The sequence below is a fragment of the Aplidium turbinatum genome, chromosome 2 (assembly GCF_918807975.1).
Source record: "Aplidium turbinatum chromosome 2, kaAplTurb1.1, whole genome shotgun sequence".
In the NCBI taxonomy this organism is placed as follows: domain Eukaryota; kingdom Metazoa; phylum Chordata; class Ascidiacea; order Aplousobranchia; family Polyclinidae; genus Aplidium; species Aplidium turbinatum.
The window spans coordinates 273254-298046 of NC_137473.1; the positions used below are offsets into that span (position 1 = coordinate 273254).

The 24793-nt window shown below is 39.0% G+C and overlaps 2 protein-coding genes across 16 annotated transcripts in view; both read left to right on the plus strand.

The window, feature by feature from the left end:
• LOC145788218 (uncharacterized) overlaps window positions 1-24793 on the plus strand; it is a 624890-nt gene that overhangs the window by 9789 nt on the left and 590308 nt on the right. For all 15 annotated transcript variants that reach the window (XM_082599934.1, XM_082599915.1, XM_082599914.1 and 12 more), the window contains 4 exons: window positions 803-967; window positions 1093-1182; window positions 7951-8064; window positions 10755-10844. In XM_082599934.1, the coding sequence (XP_082456060.1) occupies window positions 803-967; window positions 1093-1182; window positions 7951-8064; window positions 10755-10844 (459 nt within the window). The remainder of the gene's footprint in view (window positions 1-802; window positions 968-1092; window positions 1183-7950; window positions 8065-10754; window positions 10845-24793) is intronic.
• Window positions 16696-18473, plus strand: LOC145788228 (uncharacterized). The gene is made up of 4 exons (XM_082599988.1): window positions 16696-17236; window positions 17591-17853; window positions 18090-18272; window positions 18361-18473. The coding sequence occupies exons 2-4, from the start codon at window positions 17698-17700 to the stop codon at window positions 18421-18423; spliced, it is 402 nt and encodes a 133-aa protein (XP_082456114.1). The 5' UTR covers window positions 16696-17236; window positions 17591-17697; the 3' UTR covers window positions 18424-18473.

Here is a 24793-nt window from a genome sequence, read left to right on the forward strand (position 1 = left end):
TGCCCTCCAATCTAGCCTGGAAAGATCGCTCATACGCCATCATCAGTTCGTATCATCCTACAAAGTTAGTGGACAGAACATAAATAAGCGTACACCGTCTCGCCCTTTTGCGACAAGTTTGTTTATAGAGCAATGACAAAATAGCATTTCAAATTAGTAAAAATTCAGCATTTTGGTCGTCGATGCGGGGGCAGTAAACCTTAAGATTCGAACGTGCCTTTACATAGGAAAGTTATGGGTAAATCCCACTTACAATTTATAACTAGCCAGTAGAAAAATTATAAAAAAAATTATGTTAAAACGGAAAGTGAAATTTCACCTTTTTTTTCAAAAAATTGAAAGTTTGACCCCCCTGCGGGGGCAGAAGATGCACCCCCAAACTGATGAAATTTTGCACACGTAATTTTTTCATGCATGTGCCACTTTTTATGACTAGCCGTTTTTGAATTTCGAAAAAAAGTCAAAAACGACCCACCCTACTTCACAGTAGATGATCATTTGTATATGAGCACTGACTGCTTTGATAGCAGGTTGCATTAGATGATAAGAACTTTAAGGTAACATCATGTTTAAGTTTAAGAGAGCCTTTGTTAAGTGAAAATGTTTATTAGTCACAAAAATTTAATGTGTACAATCATGTCAATCACCAAAAAATTGATTTGTATTTATGGTTAATCTTATTTATTCTAAACAAAACTGAGCTATAAACATAGTTGGAAAGTGCATCTTGTTACAACCGCACCAAAAATTTTCCCAAGCAACTATAGTATAATATGAACATATTACAGTATATTATTTTTAGGTCTCCCTCAAGATTCTCCTTTTCAAGAATCCCAACAACAGACTACGCCGCCCAACGCTTCAAATCGACCTCAATCATCTCAGAATGCTTCATCTTCAGCTTCACAAGACTCAAAACCTCAACCGTTAAAGCGCAGATTTAGATCTTTGAGAAAAATATTTCAAAGTAAAAAATAAATTTAATAATTTAGTTTTGAAGCTTATTAATTTCAGCTAACAGGGGAAGTCTTTTAACTTCATTATATTTAAATTTGTATTAAAATTAAAGTTAATCATATTAACATTTTACAGACAACTCAACGTCGAAATCAGTCCAACAAACTTTAAGAACTTCTGCTTCATCACAAACGCCATTATCTTCCCATCAACCAAGCTCTTCTGGTAATATTATCATATAACAAATAAATATTCCAATAAACATGTTGTTGCCATATTGTCAGGCTTGGTGGCCGTGTTTAAATGTACTTTGATTTACATGTATGCTTTAAGTCTACATTATATGCACGCCTTAAACTTTTGTAGTTTTGCCACTTATTCGTGTTGTTGGCTTTGTTTTCATATATTCTTCCAACATTATCATTAAATGTTGCATAGGGTGGAGTGAAAACATTTTTTTTTTTCAAATCAAAAAATCAGATTAACCAAAAGTGGCGTATGGACCTAAAACCAACTTCTGAGAAGGTTTTGGGTTTGTGCCACCTACACCCAGGTGGCCCATAATTTTTAAAGGTCATCCGAGGGTCAATTTTTATGAAAATCCCATAACTTGGAAACCGGTTAAGCTAGAATGTTGTTTTTTGGCTTAAAATTTCCAAAAGGTTCATGTTTATATGTGCTCTAATGCAACTTTTGTCTCTATTTCTAACACATAAGCCAGAATTTGCCAAAATAAAGTTTTTGCCTTATTCTCATGAAAAACGTAGCATCCATCATCATGTTCGATTTTCAAATGGAATCTGTAACAATAGAATATTGTAATAGCAATGATCAAAGATCATCTCTCCCTTTCCTTTGCCATTGCACCATGTGATTTCTATGGAACTACACTGCTCATTGGTGCTTAGTGATCCATGACATTCTGCTAGGTACACATGGCTCAGTGCAGTTTGCAGTAAGCTAGTGTAGGTGTTACTGGTAAGTTTCAGTCTGTCAGCTAATAAACCAATCATATAGAAATGCACTTGAAATAGCCTAGAATTGTTATGTTGAGATTGCTGGCCCATATGCTGTATTTCTGTGATTGGGCATGACAGTGCATAAGGAAAATTATGACAGTGCAGAAGTCTGGTTGCACCATCCTGCCCAATTGTATTTTGAAAATGTGAACTGTGTATTTTGAACGCTGCACATTTATTTTGTAAAATTCAGACCATGAAACTATATTACTGAGTTTTGAAGTAACCTTAAACCGTTGTTTAAAATGCTTACAAGAAAGGCTGTGACAAGGATTTGTGAACGTCAAGGACAGTAGGCTATAAGTTTAGGAGTACTGGTTCATTCCCTATGGGTGTTCTTCCCACAAAAAGAGATGTACTACAAAGATTGTTGCATGAGCGGAACTGAAGAACAAAAGCAGCAATTGTTAACATCGCTTCCGAACTTGTTGAGCGTTGGATTCACAGCAGTGTTTATTGCATTACTGTAAATGGTGTAGTTTTTAGACTTCAAAAGGTAGTTAAGGATTTTAGATACATGGAATTTCGGCCTAAAAATGGAAAATGGGCAGCTACAAAAAGTACAAATTTGGAACTCAGTACAAAAGAATTTTTGCATGATACTGATGATTTGTTTGATATATTTTGTCACGACCAAAAACAAAGACGTAAACTGGAAGAATTACATAAGCTGAGAATAAATGAGAAAGACTTTGCATTTTATCAAGATCAAAAGGGTCCAAGAATTGGTAAATGCCTTGACACAATTGAAACATTGGACACTTCAGATTTAAATTTTGTACAAAAAGTTTATTTAAACACAATTCAGGACAACATGCTTGCAACAACCTCTGTTAATGCTGTGTCGTCGATATTGAGTTCAGAAACTGACACTAGTGATACTGGATGTTCAGAGGTATCATCACTAAGTGATAAGTATGTTAGCCCCAAGAAAAAAGTTCAGCAACAAAACCGTGCATCGCTTAAAGAAATTGCCCTGGTCTGTGAGAGGTATGAACTTTCAGACAGAGCTGGCACAGCTGTAGCTTCAGCAACACTAAAAGCATTTGGCATCATAACTGACGACAATAAAACACATGTTATTGACAGAAGCAAATTGAGGAGACAACGAGAAAAATATCGAGCGGAAATAAGACAAACAGAGAAGGATCTTTTCAGTCAGGTGGATTCCATATTCATTGACGGAAAAAAAAGATGCAACATTAATGATGGCTGAATCACACGGGACATATTATCGCCAAACAAATATTGAAGAGCAATATGTGATCGTAGGTGAACCCGGTTCTTTTTACATCTCACATGTAGCTCCAGAAGAGGGAACTGGTGTGAATATAGCCAAGACTATATTCAATCTCATAAAGGGCACATCATTGGAAACGGTGTTAAAGATTGTTGGTTCTGATGGAACAGCTACAATGACAGGTATCAAAAGTGGCTGTATTGCATCCTTAGAAGCTTTACTGGGACAGCCATTGCAATGGGTTGTATGCTTGCTCCATTTAAATCAGCTTCCACTAAGGCACATTTTCCAACCACTGGATGGTCTTACAGCAGGTCCGGATTCATTCTCAGGACCTCTGGGTAAAAAGTTACATGGTGCAGTTTCTGAATGGAGCGTGGTGAAGTTTAAGGCTATTCCTAACCCAAAGTTTCCTGTCATCCCGAATGACGTAATTGATGATTTAAGCAGTGACCAATATTATGCGTCTCGAATAAGCTTTGCTGTCATGTTGGGATGTGTAGATGCTAACCTTGAGCTGTAAGAAGTTGGTGGATTATGTCACTCATGTTGGTTAACACTCAGGTGCCGTATACTGCGTTTTTATGTGTCTCAAGAAAATGCATCGCCAACATTGTGCACTATGGTGGAGTTTTTACTCAAAGTCTATTTCCCTAGCTGGTTCCAAATCAAGCTCAAGAGCAAGATTACTGATGGACCAATAAGTTTCTACAGTATTGTTGATCGTGTGGTAAAGTTTCCAAAGAAAAATGTACGAGATGTTGCATCGAAAGTTCTTCAAAGAAATGCATATTTTGCGCACCATGAAAATGTTTTGTTGGCAATGCTGGCCGATGACGATGAAAGCCTTCGCCGGCTTAGGGTTAATAAGGTGCTTAGCATGCGACGAGCAGCAGGACAGTATGTCATTGAAAATGAGGCATTCGATTGTGTTGATGATGGCAGCGACCTTCAAGAATTGGCAACCACTGAAGAGTTTGGTCACAGTTCATATCAAAAAGTCCGAAAGTTTCAAATTCCAAAAATTAATCCAACTGCTAAAGTATTTGTATATTATATATATCATATATTGATATATTGTAAATTATCCAGTTTAAATCTGAAAGCCATGTATGAGCCACCTGCATTACAACATTTGAAGAATGAAGATATTGAAGATTTTAGACAGAACAAGTTAAAACTCGAGCACCCATGTCACAACCAAGCCGTTGAAAGGCTCATCAAGTTGGTAACCGAAGCTTCATCAGCTGTCGCCGGATTTGAAAGAAGGGACGGTCATATACGTCAGAAAATAAGATCGCGAAAACTCATGAAGACATTCAATACAAAGCAACAGTTCGCTACATAGCCAAACTCTTAATTTAGTGCTTAATTAATAAACAATAAGCATGCATTTTCATAGGAGTGATGTTTAGAATAAGCTTAAATTGTTGGGAACCAGTATCAGCAAATACATATTTTGCTTTGCTAGTTATTTCAATAAACTTGTGCTGTGTATTGCTATTGGATACGTGTAATTATAAATGAGTTAATGTCATGGTTTCTGTAACACTCATTGCAAACAGTGGTGGATTAAGGTTGGCAAGGGTCTTCACCAAAGCCCAGTCACAGCCTTGCCCAAATTTGCAATGGATCAGAGTCGAAATATATTTTTTCTGATTTTGATAGTCCTGATGTTTTCAGGTTGAAGGTTTTCAATATTTTTTCACCACATGATAATTTTTATAATGCGACCCTGATTGTATGTAGTTTCTTATAAATTTCATGGAAACCAAAGATGTAAATTTTGAAACTTAATGTCAAATAGCACTGTAACATTATTGCATATGAGTCTTTGCTACATTATTTTTGTCATTGAGTTTTTTTGTTACATATCCATGATTGCTGCTTGCATATCCTTTGTACTAACTACTTAGAAAGTATTTTAAGCAGTACTTAGTCAGTTTGTACCTATTATGCCTTAGAACATAAATATGGGTGCAAATAGTTCAAATATAGCATTTTCACTTCTTCACGGTAAAATTTCTCCTGCAGCTCCTTGGGATGGATAGCCAAGCTATCCATCCCAAGGAGCTGCAGGAGAAATTTTATCCCAACCTGGGATAACGAATGTCAGCAAAAATATGATATTTTTATGTCATCCGAACCTGGCTTGACAGCTGCGGCAGCCGCTACTGACTTAACAGACTGCATCAACAGGAAAAAAAGAGATAGATGGGAGGAATCCGTCGCTGGAATAGACTTCACCCACTCAAGTCGGAAAGCCTGGTCAACGCTCAACCGCCTCACAGGCAGGACCACGAAACCAAAGCCATGCCCTATAACGGCCAACTCCATAGCGAAACAACTTCTCGCAAATGGCCAATATCAAGGAGCTGATAAAGCGCATGCCAGAGCAGTGAAAAATGAAATCAACCAACTATGGAAGGTACCCAGTTCAAGCTGTTTCCTATCTACCTCTTTTAACATCTCTGAGTTAGACGCAGCCATCAAACACCTAAAAACTGGCAAATCACAAGGCCCAGACAAAATCCCACCAGAGCTAATTAAACATATTGGACCACTCGCACGAGAGTGGCTGCGACAGCTCATGTCATTCTGCCTAAAGAAGTTGCTCCTCCCAAAGATCTGGAGGAAAGCTAACATCATAGCCATTAGAAAGCCCAACAAGCCAGCTGATAACCCTAAAAGTTACAGGCCCATTTCCCTGCTCTGTGTGCCATACAAGTTACTTGAGCGTCTCTTACTGAGCAGACTCGAACCAATCGTTGACCCAAAGCTGCCAGAAGAACAAGCTGGATTCCGACGCGGCCGATGCACAACTGACCAGTGACCAGGTTGTCAAGCTTACTGATGACATCGAAAGTGGTTTTGAAGCCCGTGAGAAGGTGGGTGTTGTCCTAGTGGATCTTACAGCAGCCTATGACACTGTGTGGCACCGTGGTCTTACTATGAAGCTATTACAACTCATTCCTGACCGACACATGGTTAAGTTTCTGGTAGAGACCATCTCGAACCGTACCTTCATACTGCATACCAACGAGGGAAAAACCAGCAGACCACGCCGCCTGAAAAATGGCGTCCCCCAAGGGTCAACACTATCGCCACTCCTATTTAATATCTATATAAGTGACCTCCCATGCACTACATCGCAACAGTATGGCTATGCGGATGATCTAGCTCTTCTATATGCTCACAGGAACTGGCATGAGGTGGAAAGAAAACTTGAAACTGACCTGAAACTGGTGGCTGACTATCTGGACAAGTGGAGGCTCAAACTGAATGCGTCGAAAACAACAATCTCTGCTTTCCATCTAAATAATCGGGAATCTCAGCGTCAACTGTCTGTCTCGCTAAAAGGAAATCCTTTACCATACACTGCAAACCCAACTTACCTTGGAGTAAAACTTGACCGACAGTTGACCTACAGACCCCACATCGAGTCACTCCGTGCCAAAGTTACCTCGAGAAATAACCTCTTGAGAAGCCTTGCAGGAACAGGATGGGGAGCCCGAGCATCAACCTTGCGTACAAGTGCACTAGCCTTGGTCTACAGCTCAGCCGAATATGCCTCAGCTGTGTGGAACCGCAGCAGACACACAAAAAAGATGGATGTATGCATTAACGACACCTTGCGCATCATCACTGGCTGTCTCCGCCCCACACCTACTGCTTATCTGCCAACTTTGGCTGGCATTGCTCCTGCTCATGTCCGTAGGGAAGAAGCCTCTTACAAACTGGCTCTACATGCGAGACTCGATCCTCAACACCTTCTCCACAGTCACTCCCAAACAAATGGACCAGTCAGACCTCAACGCCTATCATCAAGGCGCCCATTCCATCGATACGCTATACAACTTGTGGATAAGAACTTCAGCTGCATGGAAACATGGGCCCAAGAATGGAACGAGCTGCCACATATCCCTCCCCAGTTTTCAGTTATGCCAGCACTCTCCATCCCTCCTGGAGCAGACCTCTCAAGAAAGGCATGGGTCACATTGAACAGGATCAGATGTGACGTTGGCTGTACTGGAGCTAATCTGTTTAGGTGGGGGTTGCATAATTCGCCGATATGTGTCTGCGGAGCGGTAGAACAAACAATGCAACACATACTCCACGAATGTTCCATCTTACGACCCCCAAGTGGAATCACTGGTATTCGACAACTGGACCCAACTACCGTATCTTGGCTGCACGAAGAGGCATTGCCAATCTAAGCTGCTACAAGTCAAACGAGAGAAGAAGAAGACGGTACCGTACATAGCTTTCAAACTAAAACGTAATTGTTTATTATTATCACCTTTGTAGTTAAAATAGAGACAAAACTTGCATTAGAGCACATATAAACATGGACCTTCTGGAAATTTTAAGCCAAAAACCAACATTCTAGCTTAACCGGTTTCCAAGTTATGGGATTTTCATGAAATTTGACCCTCGGATGACCTTTAAAAATTATGGGCCACCTGGGTGTAGGTGGCACAAACCCAAAACCTTCTCAGAAGTTGGTTTTAGGTCCATACGCCACTTTTGGTTAATCTGATTTTTTGATTTGAAAAAAAAAATTTTTTTCACTCCACCCTAATGTTGCATTCCAGCAAAAAAAAATTGAATTGAATGTTTGTGATGAAGGATAAGACTTTGAATTATTTCAAAAATTGTTAGTAAGCGCTTCTTTCTCTTCAGTTAAATATATTTTTAAATATTAATTGTTGAATTGGTTTCAATTTGTTACAGCAACTTCATTTTCCCCAAGTTCTTCATTTTTTTTTCAACTCAAGTCAAAAACAGAAACATTGAAGAAAAGTGTCAGATCTACAATGCAAAAAATATTTCTACGTAAGCCTACCGGTAAGTAACAAGTTATAGAAACTAAATTAAGAAGCCCAATGGAGACCACAAAATCAGTGTTAAAATTTATATCAAATAAAAACAAGCTTTCTGTGTCTTTTAACCGCACGCGGAATGGATATAAATAATGGATTAAATATGACAAACATGGTAAAAATCAAAAAAGGACGTCATATTTTTAACCACTAGTTTCAAAGTGACTCCATGACGCGCCTATAATATCGCATGCAGCATCACTGTCTGCTTTGTAAAGCGCTGAGGAGCAACGCATTCTGCGTTGGATACAGCGCTATATAAAAACTAACATTATTATTATTATTATCAAACCTTGGAAGAATTTTTCAGAGGGAGTCGACAAAATGGACAGTGCAGAAGTTGAGCTCTGACAAATAAAATGGTGCAGGAGATAGTCTCGGGGCTTGCCCTTAAAAAGATGACAATTTTAACCTTTTTTGGCCGCCTTTTGTGCATTCTAAGCTTATTAATGGGTTTTTCATCAAGACGGACACTTCGTATTCGCCCAAGTTTATCAAATAAAAACTAGATTTTCGTACAAGTTTAAGTTTAAAATTGAAGTCACGTTTTAAATGACTTTTTTTTCGACCACAGTAGGGCTGCAATAATTTATTTATTAAGCCTTTTTTTATGTCATGTTGTCTCACAGTCAAATTTCAAAAGTCTGAAGTGTTCAAGCCTTCCCATATGCGTAGTATAAACAAGGCTCACTTTTACTCATAGGCTACTTCTATAAACACTGAAATAGGTTATTTAAAATAAGTTAAGTTAGTTGAATGAGCAATATGTATACTCAGTGCTGTGTTAAGCCCCTTTGTGGGCCCCGTAGCCAAAATAATTTTGAGCCCCCTATCGGCAAGCAAACGTATTATAATATAATGTGTATTTTAACTGCACTGATATGGAAATGTGGTTCACTTCACTAGACTTTCTCACCAGTTAACAAAACAATACAAATGTAAATAAGACCAAACACAGGTCAATTAAGTCATAGCTACAGCAATGAAAGGCAAAAGTGTTAACGATTTCTAAACATACTGGCAACGGTCATGAAGCGTAGGGGTCACTCAACCCAGATCTTATATCACACAACAAAAGTTAGTACAAAATTTGGCTTCTCAAATTCAGGTCAAATAATTTTTACATCGGACAAGAATTGACAAATTATGAAAATTTTAGATTGGTTAGCTGCATTTGAAAGCTATTTTTTCCAATAACTACATTCTTTGAAATTTCACAAACCTATTATTTTTAAATGTATATCCATAACATAGCAAAACAGTTTAGAAGTGCAAAAAAAAATTCACAAATGCTTTAACAAAGATAACATTTTAACACTTTCACCAAGTGGTAATTATTTTTGCCTTGTAGGATTAAACCACTCACCTTTATAATACTTTCAAAAGCTACCCATTCAAAATGCTAACATGAAAACTCAAGTGTACTCAAAACTCACATGTGCATAATCAGGAACTTTAGTATGATAAAAAACAGTAGGGGAAGCTCGGGTTAGTTGATCCACCCCTTTTAATTCTTAAATGTGGTGAGGTAACCACATTTTATCATCAAGTGATCTTAAAGTTTCTCATAGCGTGGTCTCTCATCTGGTTTGAGTTGACGATTGATATTATATGTGGTGCTGAAGTTAAAAAGTTGAGTTTTGACCTTGGAAAGTAGATTTTGAAAATAGAGGTATGTCCAATAATATTTTTTTATACTTGGTTACTGAGACAGTTTCATTTAATTTGTTTGGTAGCTTACCAAACAAGCTACGTTCTGAATAAAAAGCGGCATGGTGTGCCATGAAGTTTTGCTGTAGTTTTAACATTTTCATGGCGGTATAGTTAAGGTGTTAGTTGAGCCTCTGCATTCGGTGTTAGTTGAGCCAGTGTATAAAGGGCGTTATAATGCTTACGATACCTCCACACACGTTACATAGATTGCAGCCGTTGGATAAGTCTGTTTACGGTCCAGTAAATCTCTTTGAACTACATAAAACTCAACAAAAGCTCATAAACGTGGTCAAGCTATAATGAAATGGTGTTATTTGGATGCCGTAGCAATACCTTCATTATTTTATCTGCACATTGAGTTACGAGCGACTCTTGGAACAATTGTTAAACTGTTTTCATACATTGATATTATTACTTTAAATATAAACTAAGACTTGGAAAAGAAACATGGTTAAATTTGTGTTCTCAAAACTAATAAATGAGGCTCAACTAACCCCAGTCTGTGGCTCAACTAACCCTTACCATGGTGTTAGTTGAGCCATTTGACTACAAGTTTTTAAACACCTGTGGACCCGGTTGTCGTCATTCGATAAGGCTTGTACTTCCTACAAATATTGTTTAATATACGCAGAAGGTAGAGCACTGTGAATGAAGAAATAAAAGCAACTCATATAAAAAAAAATTGCAAAAATGCAAAAAGTGGCTCAACTAACCCGACCTTCCCCTACATACCAACCTAGTGATACACTTTCAATTCACAACAGAACAGTGGTAATTTATAACAGCGCAGTATGGCATACATGGTTTATTAACTACTTAAACAAGAAATTTTATTCATTGCGAGTTCCTGGTGAAGTTTATAGCTGCAACAGTCGGCTTCAACGCTCAATGGCAGTAAATTTCGTTAACCTTATGTTTCACCATCGTGTTTCATTTTTACAGATCTATCAAGAACTGCCATGAACCAAGGTCCTTCAGATGAATCTACCTCATCACAAACGCCATCATCTTCCCATCAACCAAGCTGTTCTGGTAATATTATTGTATAACAAATAAATATCCAAATAAACATTGTTGACATAATGTCAGGCTTGGTGGCCGTGTTTAAATGTACTTTGATTACATATATGCTTTAAGTCTATATCATATGCACGTCTTAAACGTTTGCTGTTTTGCCACTTTTTCCTGTTGTTGGTTTTGTTCCCATATAACAAGTCACTTAAGTGGTAGTTGAATGGGAAGTGGGTTTACTTTGGAATATTACATTGTTGTCTTAGTTTTTGAAAAAGCACATACAACATTTTTACTCATTAATTCCACTGCTGAAACTTCGCGCGCCAAATGCAATCGATTACATGAGGTTGAACGAGCAAAACGATTGAATAATATTTTTGCATAAAGGAAGAAAAATTATACGTTTTTTCTCGATTTTTTTTATGGGGTAGTACGTCACTAAGTAAATTGGAAACACTATTAAAATCATCACGCATTGAAGCAACTTTGTCAAAAGTTTTTAAAGATCATTGACTGTAAAGCGGTTTGCGAAGGTGACAAAGAACAACACTCCAAACCTAATTATTTAAAGTCGAAGTAACAAACCAAACATTATTATTACACCCAGCGTTAAACATAGATTGTAAAGATAATAATATATTCGAGTCGTCTCAAAGGCGCATGATAGGACCTAATTGAGTGATTGTGGAGTCTTTATCCGCAAACTGAGAAAATTTCTTTAAGAGCTTAATCCTGGAAGTTTCACCTACTAGTAGAGGCTTTAAACCACTGACCCATGACCGGTCACCGAGTTTGTCAAAAATTGTTGTTTGTCAAATATTCCATCCACTTAGTAACGCTGAATGAAGAGCTGTCTTTAAAATACGTTGCTCAAGCGCACACCCCGAGAGTCGAACCAGCTATGTTTGATCTTACGGTTTCTTCGTACACATATTGGACACTTAACCAATTGAGCTTTCGAGCGGACAGTTTTGCAGCCGCATGTCATACAAACCTGTTCGGCATTGTTGTGGTCCATTAGAACAATTCATAAAATGCAGAATATTTGCTGAAAAATCATCTGGAAATTTACTGAAGCAAACTTCTATGAAGATGGACTTGCAATTTGGTAACATTTGTTTTATTTTAATAACATTTGATAATTTGGTTAAGCGTTAAAATGAATGCATATTCTGCAGTCATGCTACGTTATCAAAGCGACGTTTACAAATCATAATTTTAACCCTTAGAAGGTTGGGCTCTTGGATTCTTGCTCAGTTTGTTGGAGGTGCTGTCGATTTTTCTTATGCTTTAGGAATGATATCTCTGTTATTTTTTAAGGCACGGTTTCAAAGTTTGGTATTCGCTTTGTAAAATTATCTACGCTGAGCATATCTGAAAATTAAAACTATATGAATTTTAGAACTGCTCATATACGTTGAAATGTTGAGGTGACTTATGACTTTTGGATTATTGGGGAAAATTTTGAACAATAGGATTTTAAGGATATAGGGGTTTATAGATATAGATATAGGGTTTTAAAGATAAGGATATAGGGGAAAATTTTGAACAAATTTGAACAAACTTGGGAAAATTTAAAACAATAGAATATAAAATATTTCAGAGGATGTGTTGAGAAATGCCTTATATCTCTCAAGTTATAACCTTTATTCGCTCGAAATTTCAGCTCAATAGAGGTGAATAAAAGTTAGGAAAAGTAAAGAAATCTCGTAGTCGCAGCCTCAGTGGTTATAGAGATACAACTGTTGATATAAAAAAGTTGAATTGACAGCTCTCCCCAACCTTCAAAGGGTTAATGACAAGTTTTTATATTTTAGATGAAAAAATGCAGAAAAGGCAACTATTTGTTGAGGAATTGCTAAAAGAAACCCGGAAAGTTGCTGCAGGTAAGTAAAAGTAGGCTAAAACTAGTCTAAAACTTCAATACAATGAACATCAAGAAGAATAAAAATTTAAAAACATGTAAGTACAGTGGCGACAAGTTTCCAGAACAGTAGTAGTAGCGACAAGTTTTACTTTAAAAGTTTTACTCAAATAAAAACAAAATTGTGAAGTCATAAAATAAAGATTCATCAAGGTGAAAAATCTCAGGAAACCGGCTCAGTGCGACCGCATGAATTCAGAAAAAAAAGAAGAGTGAGAAAAAATTGAATATTATTAAATACATTTTTGTTTACATATACATTACATTTACATATCATTTCGTTTTTGCATAAAGTTTGATGAATCAAATTCAGGTAAAAATTTTAAAATTTTTACAAAAATCACTAAAGAAACCCAGTTTGACGATTTAAATGCATTTATTCTTCTTTCGTATGAGAAGTTGTTGTTTTTTTGACTACAATGGATCGGGGTCAAATGTTTGGACATTTTTCCAGTAGCCACTTGATTGTAAGTCCTCCAGCGTTGACAGACCAACTGCCCTTGGTGGAGTAAACGTTGGGCAGTGGTGGAGGATGTGGTCTGCTGTCTGTTCCTCTGCACCACAGTTGCATGCCGCAGATGTTGATAGGCCTCATTTGTGCATCAAGGATGCAAAGCGCCCAACACCCGTGCGGAGGCGGTTCAGCCGTACCCAGGCAGGTCGGCTGAGCTCCTTTCCTGGTGGCATGGGTCCAGCGTCGGGGACAAGGGTGTGGAGTCTGGAGGTGTTGTGTTTCCACTCCTCTTGCCAGGTATTGGTGATCCAAGATGAGGCACTGGTGTTGTGCTCCAGCAAAGATTGTGCTTGAGCAACAAAGGGGCTTCTCGATTTGAGGTGTTTCTTTATTGCTGGTCTGGTGGTGTAGCTGTGGAGCGCGTGGTGTGGCTCCAATGACCGGCGAGCCAGGGAGAGTGTGGCAGCTCTGGGGTGAAGCTCAGCAGGGGCGATGCCTGAAAGAACTGGTGAAAACTCAGTAGGTGTTGGTTTTAGACATCCCGATACAATACGCAAGGCGTCGTTGGTGGGTTTGTCGAGAAGGTGGGTATGAGCACTACGACACCATACAGGGGCGCAGTACTCTGCGGTCTAATGGACGAGAGCCAGGGTTGTGGTGCGCAGGGTTGCTGCTGTCGCACCCCAGCTCGTACCTGCCAGTCGACGAATAAGGGCAACGCATGATGTTACTTTCTTGCGGAGTGATTCCAAGTGGTGTCGGTACGTGAGAGTCCTGTCCAAGCTAACACCGAGGTAGACTGGTGTGGGGTTAAAGGGGAGGATGTTTCCATCGATATTGATATTTAGCTCACGCTTTGCTTCCTTGTTGTTTAGATGGAAAGCGGTCGACACCGTTTTAGATTTACTGAGCTTGAGTCTTCACTTGTGGAGGTAGTCTGACCTCTTAGCCATATCTTGAGTTAGGGTCCTTTTTAGTGGAGACCATTCCGAAGCGTTATGCATCATAGCCAGGTCGTCGGCATTGGCACACAGCTTAGATGTTGTTGATGAAAGATCATGGATGTAAACATTAAAAAGGAGTGGAGCCAGGAAGGATCCTTGAGGAACACCGTTCTTGAGGCTTGGCTTGCCTCTTTGTCCGTGTCCAGTGGTGAGGGTGAAACTGCGGTTGTAGACAAGCTCCATAATCATTCTGACCATGTGCCGGTCGAGAATGAGGTGAAGAAGTTTGTAGGCGAGGCCGCGGTGCCACACTGTGTTATATGCTGCAGTGAAATCAATGAACACGGCACCAGTCTTTTTCTTTTCCTCATAACAATCCTCTATGTCTTGGCTCATGCGAGTAACCTGTTCTACAGTTGATCGGCCACGGTGAAAACCAGCTTGCTCTGATGGTAAGAGTAGGTCGATGATCGGATCGATTCGGGTGTAGATGAGCCTTTCGAAGACTTTATTAGGGATGCATAGAAGTAAGGTACGACGGTAGCTCCTAGCGTCATCCAGGGGCTTGTTGGGCTTTGGTATGGCTATGACGTCAGCTCGTCTCCAGGTTTTGGGTATTTTTAGGTGGTGCAGGCAGGAGGAGAGGAAAGTGTGCAGCCAAGATTTCAGTGCTTTGTCGGCGTGGAGGATGAACTCTGGGCATATATGGTCTGAGCCCGGTGCTTTGCCTGGCTTCAGGAGGTTTAGAGCATGCTGGAATTCTTTGAGGGTGAAGTCTCGAGATATATTTTACTCACGTGGTGTTGCAGTCTTCTACAGTTCGGACACTTCCTTAGCCACTTGGCGAACCGTGCTTTTATCCCCTAAGGGGTATACCCCATTATTCACAAGTAGTGACGCAATGGAGTTGGCTCTAATGGGGCGTTCTCCAAGCGGTTGTCTGGGCCTGCCAGTTAACCTGTTGATGGTGGACCAAGCTTTACGGCTTGCGTGGGTGAAGTCGATGTTTTGGACCGTGCCTTCCCATTGCTCTCGCTTGTTGTTATCAAGCCTAGTGATCAGTGTAGGCTACTGGCCGCTAAGTCTGATGCGTTGCTAGTGGAGGCTTATGTGGTGCGGAAGAGTTTTTCGCATTCTTTATCCCAGCACGGTATGTAGAGTTTTCTGCAGCCACGAGGAATGCACTTTTTTGCAGCGTAGGTGGCTAGGTTGCAGAAGTCCTGGTAAACTTTGTCCGCGTTAGTAGCGTCTGGGTGAGCGAGCTCCTTAGCGAACTGGTTGGTAATTGTGCCGTAGCGCTCCCAGTCAGCCTTGCGAAAGTTCCATCGCTTCACTGGCTTGCTCGTTATTGGTGTAACATGACGAGTGGAGGTGAAAAGAGAGGGCCGATGTTGTGACCGTGGGAACTTTCCTAGTACTTGTCTGTCGGGGAATTGGCAGTTATTATGGTTCTCGCGAATGCTAAATCTGGGTTGGTACCAGTGTTTCATTGCCCTGATAGGAAAGTTAGCGAGCTATTAGGATCTTGAAGGAGGATCAGGTCGTTGTTAGCATCCCATGTTGCTAAGCATTCTCCATCCGCATTGATGTTATTGTACCTCCAGTCAGTATGCTGCCAGTTGAAATTTCCAGCGTAGATGCAAGGGGTGGGGAACACAGATAGAGATGTAGCAGACATTTGCGATGGAGAAGGTTTATAGATGTTCACGATGTTGTACCCCTCTACATTGATGCAGTGCCACTCTATCACGGAATTCTCTTGAGAGGAATCTGATGTTTTCCAAGACAGGTTTCCTCTAACAAAAGATGCGAGGCCATGTTTCCTGCTCGGAGTGTATCCAGCTAGAGGAAAGTTGTTGATTGCTAGCTTTCCCACTGTTGTACAGTGGGTTTCCTGGAGGAGGACAGTGGTTGCATTGTGTTCGTGGGCCAGGCGCTCGACAATGTCAAGCTTGTTGAAAAGGAGCGATCTTCCTGGCGTCAGCACTACCTGACTACTCACTATAGAACAGCGAGCATTGTGTTTCGCTAACCATACCGGTGTAGCCTCCACACTAGCCATCAAGACTTTTCCAAAAACATGTGTTTCTCGGCAGTCGAGTGTAGCAGGAACTCAGCGATAAACACGTGTTTCGCCCAAGCTTGCTGGTCGGAAGCCTTTCGACGTTCAGCTGGAGGATTCGGAAAGACCTCTGCCAAATACTCCTCTCTCCGGTCTTTGTCCCAACTGGGACGGCCGTATGCCCTGAAAAAGAGCTGTTTTCGCTGAAAAGCGTCGTGAATGTAGTCATTTTTTCTGACTTGTTTGATGAGCTTCGTTTTGCCTTTTCATTTGCTATTGAAGTCGGCTACTCACAGGAGGGACCACGTGAAGGTGCTCATCATCCCATCCCAGAAAAATTATTTCACTGAAAGGTAGCCGAAGAGGTGATAAAAAGTTAAAACTTGTATTCAAAAATAAATTAGGAAGAAACATCATAATTGTAACAGTTTGTAAGAAAGGTTAATGTTACAAAAGCAAACCAATTTTGATAACACGAATTTTATTACAAATATTTCAAAGATGTCTGGCAGCACTGCTTGTAAAACTTCAGGAAGGCTAGCATTTAAATATTGATTTTAGTGACAAATTCATAGTAAAAAAAATATTGTGTAGGCCTATTCTTGCTTCTAGTCTTCAGTTTCTTTTCCACATTTGGCTTTACAAATTTATTCTATTGTTTGTTGCTTCAATTGAATCCTTCAGTTTAATTTTGTTTGGCAACATTGCACAAAAAACTCCCGCCCAAATTTGCAAGCAACAGCCATTTTGTTTTCAGCGGTTAAAGAAAAAGGAGCAGATTTGATTCAGTTGCAGCTAGAAATAGTTGGTTCAGCTTTCAATTCTGTCATTATTCTGCTTGGTTTGATCAAACAAATGTTTTAAAGTTTGTTTCTGCTCGTGTCTTCTGAGTTTGAAGAAAGCATCAGCTTCGATTGAGCTGCAGCAAGAAATATCTGATTGGGAAATTTTCATGATCAAGTTGTAAAGTTGCCTCGAAGATTTATCGACAAAGAAATCAAAGTTTATTTTAATTTGCAAGCTCTGGTTAGTTTAATGTTTTAACAAAAGTTTAGTTTCCACCTGCAAAGCTAGCCTAAGTATTTTACCCTAATTTGATAAAACTTCGAAGCCGTTGAAGACAAAACTTATGATTTTGTGACCAGCTGACAAAAGTCTACTCAGGTTACTTTCAAATTAGAACTTTGACTCGAACCTGAAAGTTTTGTTCAAAATAATTTGTTTATATTTTTGTTTGCGATATAAATGAATTAATGTCTTGTTCTTTAGTAAACAACTTGTTCAATGTTTGATTATTTTATGGTTAGAACCAAACTGTGGTTTAGACGACAACCTGGTTAGCCGAGCTAATATTGATTGATATTATTCCTGCATTGTTAGATCACAATGATCGCTCCATCATCGCCATCACAAAGATCCTGCGGGAAGGCAACGACTTGGAAGTGACAGTCACAGCAGGAAGTCATTTTGATAGAGGGAGGATAGTGATGGATCCCTCCGACACTCAGAATGACATCCATGCAGTGACGTCATTCATCGAGTCGATGCCGACGCGACTTGGATCCCTTGTTCTGTCCGATTGCTACATGACTTCCATTCAATTCCTTCCATGGAAGGAGGCGATCAAATCGATGCCTGGATCCGTGAGTCATGTTTAACTTTTATAACCAACACATTGATTCATGGTCAGACGTTGATTCAACGTCGCATTTCGTTGTTTTAATGTCTCAGTTTCAACAAGTTTCACAAAGTAAGTTCCAGTTTCCAATTTTAATCATTTTCTAACAATTCTTGTAAACATAAAATAAATAAACAAAAAGTCACAACATAAATAAATTGTTTATGTTTAATTGTCGCGTCATAATTAATTTGTGTTTAGATTTTTGGGATGGATCTCCATCGGAACCGCCTATCTGTGGATGACGTCATCGAGGTGCTACACAAAGTTGAGAAGACAGTTTGGATGTGGGATTCCCTCGATGATGGAGATGGGAGGGTGAGATCTCCGAACATGGAGGAAACATCCAAGCTACAAGAAACATTGGATCGGTTGGACAATAAAGTGAGAGTTGTTTACGTTGTATCAACGTTATAACAACTAATTGTGTCAACATTAAATCAACGTCAATTATTCGATTTGTCTTTTACAGAAGTTGGAGATCCGGGCTGGCGTCGGCGGCTTCGGCCTTCCCCTCAGGCACAAGAATCGATGATGTTTTTATTTATTTGTTGATGTTTACAATAAAATTATGTCATCCATTGATTTTGTTTGGTTGAGTTAAAAATACAACAAACTGCTTGTTTACATCAGGTGACGTAACATCAACAAAAATGTTTATAATATTATCAAACCAAGGTTTGTTTATGTTCTTCAACTTGAGGTCGATAAACATCAACAAAAGTAAGTTTGTTTATTTAACTTAATAATTTTTATGAAAGAATTTCAATAGAACTCAGTTAATCCGGATGAAACTGGAAGTACAAATGATTTGTAATCTTTTTCTTGAGAAACAGTTTCGGATTATCCGGATCTTCGCTTATTCCGGACAAAAGTTGCGCTTTATCCGGATTTTCCCGACAGTTTTGCCATTTTATGCTAAAACGTAACGTGGCTTATTGCGAGAAATTTCTTATCTATTGTTCCGTTAATGTGATGCAATAAATTATTGCGGATTTCTTCTTTTCATGAACAGTAATCCCTCCTAACGCAAAATTCGTGCGCAAATGCTCAAACTCGCACTGTAACTTGAAAAGATGTCGGTGGAATTTTCGGTGGTATGTCGGTGATGTTTTTCCAATAGAAGACTTTGTTTGATTTTTTGTCAGTTTTCCAAAGAAACTCGTCTTCCGTAACTGTTTTCAAAAGTTTTGAGTGACTACAGATTATTCCGACACGCATGTCTGAAGATATAACTTTTGCCAGTGTGTTCTTGCGTTAGACGCAGAGTCTACAAATACATTCATTTTACATGCATACTGCATTTCAAAAAAATTCTATCGCTAATATGGTGATCGCGCGTCTCGGAATTGACAGATGACCACACTAATGCGTTCAATTTCGGTGATTTTTACCGATACCCTTCTATCTAGGAAACGTCAGGCTTGATAGAACCGTCATCGGTTAATCCGGATTTTCGCCTAATCCGGATGGAATCGCCGGTCCAATCGAATCCGGATTAACCGAGTTCTACTGTAATTTCAATGAAGAATTCAAATTAAGTTTATTGTTAACAGTGTTGCCAGATTAATTTTTTTAAACTTTGATAAGTCGTATTTAAAAGTAGCCATCGAGATGAGGGACATTGTAGGTGACCTCGAATCAGTTTATTGGGAGTGTTGCCAGATATTTCTTTTAAATTTAGTGACTTGTAACCGGTACTCAAAAATGTCTATTGTCAGGGTTGCCAGTTCCATTTAAGCTGGTATGGGTACAATGAGGGTAAAGATTATGATCCAATAATCCTTAAAAATGTTTAACAATACGTCAATACCTGAGAAGTTTTAAGGGTTGCCAGCTCTGCGGTTTTTGTTGTAAAATTAGACTAGTTTTGCTTCGCAGTCTCAGAAAAATTATGCCAGCTACGAGTTGTGGTATTGTTGATTTCTTTGCTTTTTTCGTTTGGAATCGGCTTATGAAAGATAAATACTAGTTTTGCTTGAAAACTTCCTGCAACACTGATAATTAAAATTTAGAGGAAGTAGCCTCCTTTCAAGTGGATTTTAAAATTAAGCAAATAGGGTTATTCTTCTTAAATGTGTAACAAAAGGAAAATGATAAGTTTATGGGTAGCCGATTTGTAGCAAGAATTGACAGCGATAGACACGTGTTTCGCCCATGAGGCTGGGCTTATCAGTATCGCACCGTAAAAGAAAAATGATGGAATTACAATTTCTGCAACAAAACACGCATCGTAGGACTAAACTCGCTACCAGAACTAACCTACTTGTAGCTCGCTAGGCTGGCTATAAAATGAACGCACAGTTTTGCCTCGCCAAGTATGCGTAACAACAAGAACAACTAAGTTAGTAATTAAACGAATGCACAATAGCTGAAGGCATCTTCCAGTTTGTAAGGCGAAACTACACTTACGAGAGCTCGAAAATTACACCAGATGAAAGATTCTGTGGGTGAGCCACAGGTTAAAGATATGTACGATCTGAGTTGACTTCGACGATGATCGCAATTGTATTTACCTCCAGAACAAGGATCCACGTTTGAAAGATGTTATTGATTTATTATATCAACGATAGACGACGTTGTATCAACGTAAAGTTCAATGCTGCGCATAGTGAAGTTTTAATGCGTTGTTGGCAAAGGGTTGAAGTAGCTTCTGTTTCAAAGCCTCTTTAACGACATCTTGTATTGGAAATCGACACCTCTTTTTATGTTTTTCTAACTGGTGGGCTAGAAACATTAATACAGTAAGGTTTGTGTTATAGTTTGCATTACTTTAGGTTAATTAGAAAGCAGAATGTTGCTCATAGCTGCAATTTTTGGTTTGATTCCAAGAAATATACGAAAAAAAAGAATTTACATGGGTTTTAAGTTTTCTTTCCTTCTACTAAAAATACTTCACCACATTTAAGTTTATTTTAATCTGATGTCAGTTCCTGAAGAGTGTCAGACAAAAAACTGCAGCTTCCACCTATGAGCAACCTTCTATTCGCTAACTTCAAGTTCTGTAGCCTACCACTAATCAACTCTAGAAGTCTATGGGCCTACTCCGGTATATTTATCAAGTGAGATGTTTCAATTATATCGGCTTTTTTTGTTTCTTTATCCTGCATTGCTGGAAAGCGGACTTGAGCGCTCGGTGTACGCCTTCCGACGTACACTTGACCCACGCTGCAGCCGACGGCAATGTCTGTTTCCGGTTGTCTACTCTACTTATGACTTAAATTTGGTAGCCTACTACTCAAAATCGATCACTGGGTAGAGCCAATTATCGTAAACTTTCTTGACCAGAGAAACAACAGCAAATGCGGGTGGCTGGCGTCGAACATGCAGGCTCTCGACTGCGAGCCCAACGCGCTAACCACTCGGCTACAGCTGCCGGGTTAATGCACTTATGCCATTCACCGCTTGCCCAAGCAACCTGCAACAATGCAGATGCCATCCTCAAAAATATAACCATATTGCATGCTTGATACCTTGTACAACTTCAGCACCATTGTCACTGAGCCACAGTGCACAGGCCTACACAAGATTAAATTGTTGGAAATTTGTTCTTCAGCAGTGCCTCAGTTTTGTTGTATAAGTTTTCACACATAGGCTATTAGCCTACAACAAAATCTCAATATCACTAGTCCATCTGTTAGCAACAAGCGTCTACAAATCAAGGGCGGATCCAGCCAGCAGCCTTAATGGGAGCGATTTCCACAAACCACGATGATGTGTAGGTCTTCGTTTGTCCGACCTTGCGCGTACACCGTGAATAAAGTTACTTTTCTGTGTTTTAGGGAGGCGGTTGCTCCAATCGCTCTCCTGGATCTGCTATTCCTACAAATTTATAGCCTATTAACCATGTAGCCATTGTATGAAAGAGCTGCAGCTATGAAAGGGTTACATTACTAACATAATTACATTACAACTTGGCTATGGTGGTACTTTTTTATAATTATACTATTATAATCCAAGATCGGAAACCTACCATTTGTTTACACTATTGACCCAACATAATGAAGCTGAACATAGCCTACAATCTTCAAACTTTTCACTGGTACCGGTAGCCTAATACAAGCAAACATGTATTATGCTTTGGCCGGGTTTTGGCATGTATCTTATCAGTTAAATCAGGAAGGCAATGAGCAAATGCTGCCATTGCCAAAACCATCCCAAAATGCAATTTTAGATTCGGAGAGGTAACACGATAATTTGTTACTTGGACTTCGTCATACATTTACTTTGAACAATGGATAATAGCTAAAACAGGGTTTTTTAAACTTCAAGTTAAATTGCCAATAAAGAACTTCCAAAAATGCCAAAAGCCGAACCGAAAATAGCCAAACGCATGAACAAGAGTCTCCCACAAGTCAGCAGTTGTAAACTGAGCAAGTGACAACTGAGCTAGAATCATTTCAGCAAGTGGCTAAAGTTGACAAATGATTAAACTAAGCAACCGAAACTTGTCACAAGCAAATTCAGTTTAGCAAGCGACGACCAAACAAGTCCGATGCTCATTGGTTGACTTGGACAGTAGCTGAAAATACTTGCTGATGTCGTACGTTGTCGTATGCCGAGTGGTCGTATGGTCGTATGCCGAAAAAAAAAAAAAAAAAATTAAGCCTTTCCTAAACAAACAAGCACTTCTCTCCATTTACCATTCTCTAGTTGAGAGTCAGATATTATATTGTATCTCAACATGGTGTCATGAAAACAAAACTACATTGCAAAAGCTGCAACGTACATGCAATAACTTTCTTCGTAGGCCTACTGTATTTAACATTGACCGCAGAGAAAGCGTAAAAGGTGTAATGGAACTCAACAATTTAAAATCAATTAACCACATGAAAACTACAGAGATTGCAACTTTCATGTTTAAATATTCAAAAAGGCTACTTCCCACAACATTCAATGATATACTTATGTGTAAACAATCAAGTAGCCTAACAACAAGAAGAAATTCTCCTTATATTCCGATATATTGTAGAATTAACACTTGCAAACAATCAATACGGTACATGGGGCCAACAGTTTGGAACAAGCTTCCCCCTACTACAAGAAATGAATGCAAAACTGTAAAAGGCTTTAAATTAAAAATGAACAAGCTAAATCTTTCTTAAAATGATCTTATCTAAGTATTACATGCACCAAACATACTAATATTATTATTTTTTTTTTTTGCTCAGAAATGATAGGCCAATGTGTGTAGATTCATTAGCAAAATAGTAAGGTTGTAAGTACTCCTACTGGCCTTCTGGTTCTTGTGTTTTTTGTCCACAGAAGTTCTACAGAGTCTGCAGAAGTTTTTCCATCCTTTTTGACCAATCTCCATCTTTCGGTGAAGCGGTGGCCATGTGCTCCAACCAGTTGCTTTTTATATCAATATCTTGGACTGGATCGTCATGCTATTGTCTGATTATTTATCTATTTTTCTAACATGCCAAATTGGATTTCTTTATCACTTTTGTTATGGTTTAACGTGTAAAACATATACACGGTAACCCAAATTTATCATATTACTGTGACATGCCACTACTACTTCCCAGCTAGCGATGCCTGTCGTTTTTGCATTAATTCAACGTTTGCTAACGTTGGATCAGTGTGGAAGTGACGAGTTTAGCTGACTGGGGTTTAAAATTATCGCTTTATCAACGCAACTTTTATCAAAGCACGCTTGATATCTTCAAGACATAACTTCCCTGGGTATAATTGAATTTCCGAAAGATGATGATGTTGTTTTTGCTAGTTTGTTTTATTTGTTTTCGTCATTGTTTTCAGTGTCGTCAAGTTATAGCCTATCTATTTTGTGAATCGTGCAAGGCCTATGGTGCATTGCGCTTGAAATGGCTTTGCCCGTGGTAGGATTTCTTTGTGGGGTTTTCTTTGCCTGCCTTGCTCTTCTTTGCTATGAGCTAAACGCATCAAGACGTGTTCCCCTTACGACCATCAGCACTCTTGATAACGCACCATGGCCGATCTTCATAGCAACTGTCCATACAAATCTTAAATATATCAGCTAAAGCTATGTGGGCTAATTAAGCTATAGCCTAAATATATGTTGTTTATTTGTTTGTTTTTTTTTTTTTGTAACATTTTTTTTTTTTATTTCCCCTTTATATCTTAAATTTTTCTGAAGGTGTTGCGACCGTGCCAAATTTCTTTCAAATCAATAACTTACTTCGGTCTCAAGCACGTTTTAACGTTCGCGTTTTGTCGCTTCTACCTTTTTCTCAACCTTTGCTATGTTGACGTGTATTGTTTTGATATGATGGTCAGAAATAAAAACAACTGAACTGAACTGGTCTGACCACCAAAAAAAAAACCTAAGCTTATCGAATTTGGTACTAAAATCGTCAATATGGCAACCCTGAGTGAAACAACACAAGTAAAATAAAGCACAGTTTTGTCTCGTAAAGTATGCGTAACGATAAAATCATTTAGTAATTAAAAGGAGGCACGATAGCTGGATGCATTTGTGCATCTTTCAGTTTGTAAAGCGAATATACACTTACGAGAGGTCGAACATTACACCAGATGAAAGACTCTGTGGGTGAGCCACTGTTAAAGATCGGTACGACATGGGTTGACTTTGACGATGATCGCATTTACCTGAACAAGGATTCACGTTTGAAAGATGTTATTGATTTATTATATCAACGATAGACGACGTTGTATCAACGTAAAGTTTGATGCTGCCGATGATGAAGTTTTAATGTGTTGTTAGCAAAGAGTTGAAGTAGTTTCTGTTCCAAGGCCTCTTCAACGACATCTAGTGTTGCAAATCGACGCTCCTTCATGTTCTTCAGCTTGAGAACCTAGAAACATTAAAAAAATATAAAACTTGTGTTGTAGTTTATTACACAGTGTGTACAACTGTACATTTTGACTAAAAAATTTGTCACCGGCAATAGATGCATGTT

Coding starts and splice junctions, on each gene's coding strand:
- LOC145788228 (XM_082599988.1), top strand. CDS start 17,698: ATGGATCCCTCCGACACTCAGAATGACATCCATGCAGTGACGTCATTC. Junction 17,854..18,089: donor TCAAATCGATGCCTGGATCC/GTGAGTCATGTT, acceptor ATTTGTGTTTAG/ATTTTTGGGATGGATCTCCA. Junction 18,273..18,360: donor TGGATCGGTTGGACAATAAA/GTGAGAGTTGTT, acceptor TGTCTTTTACAG/AAGTTGGAGATCCGGGCTGG.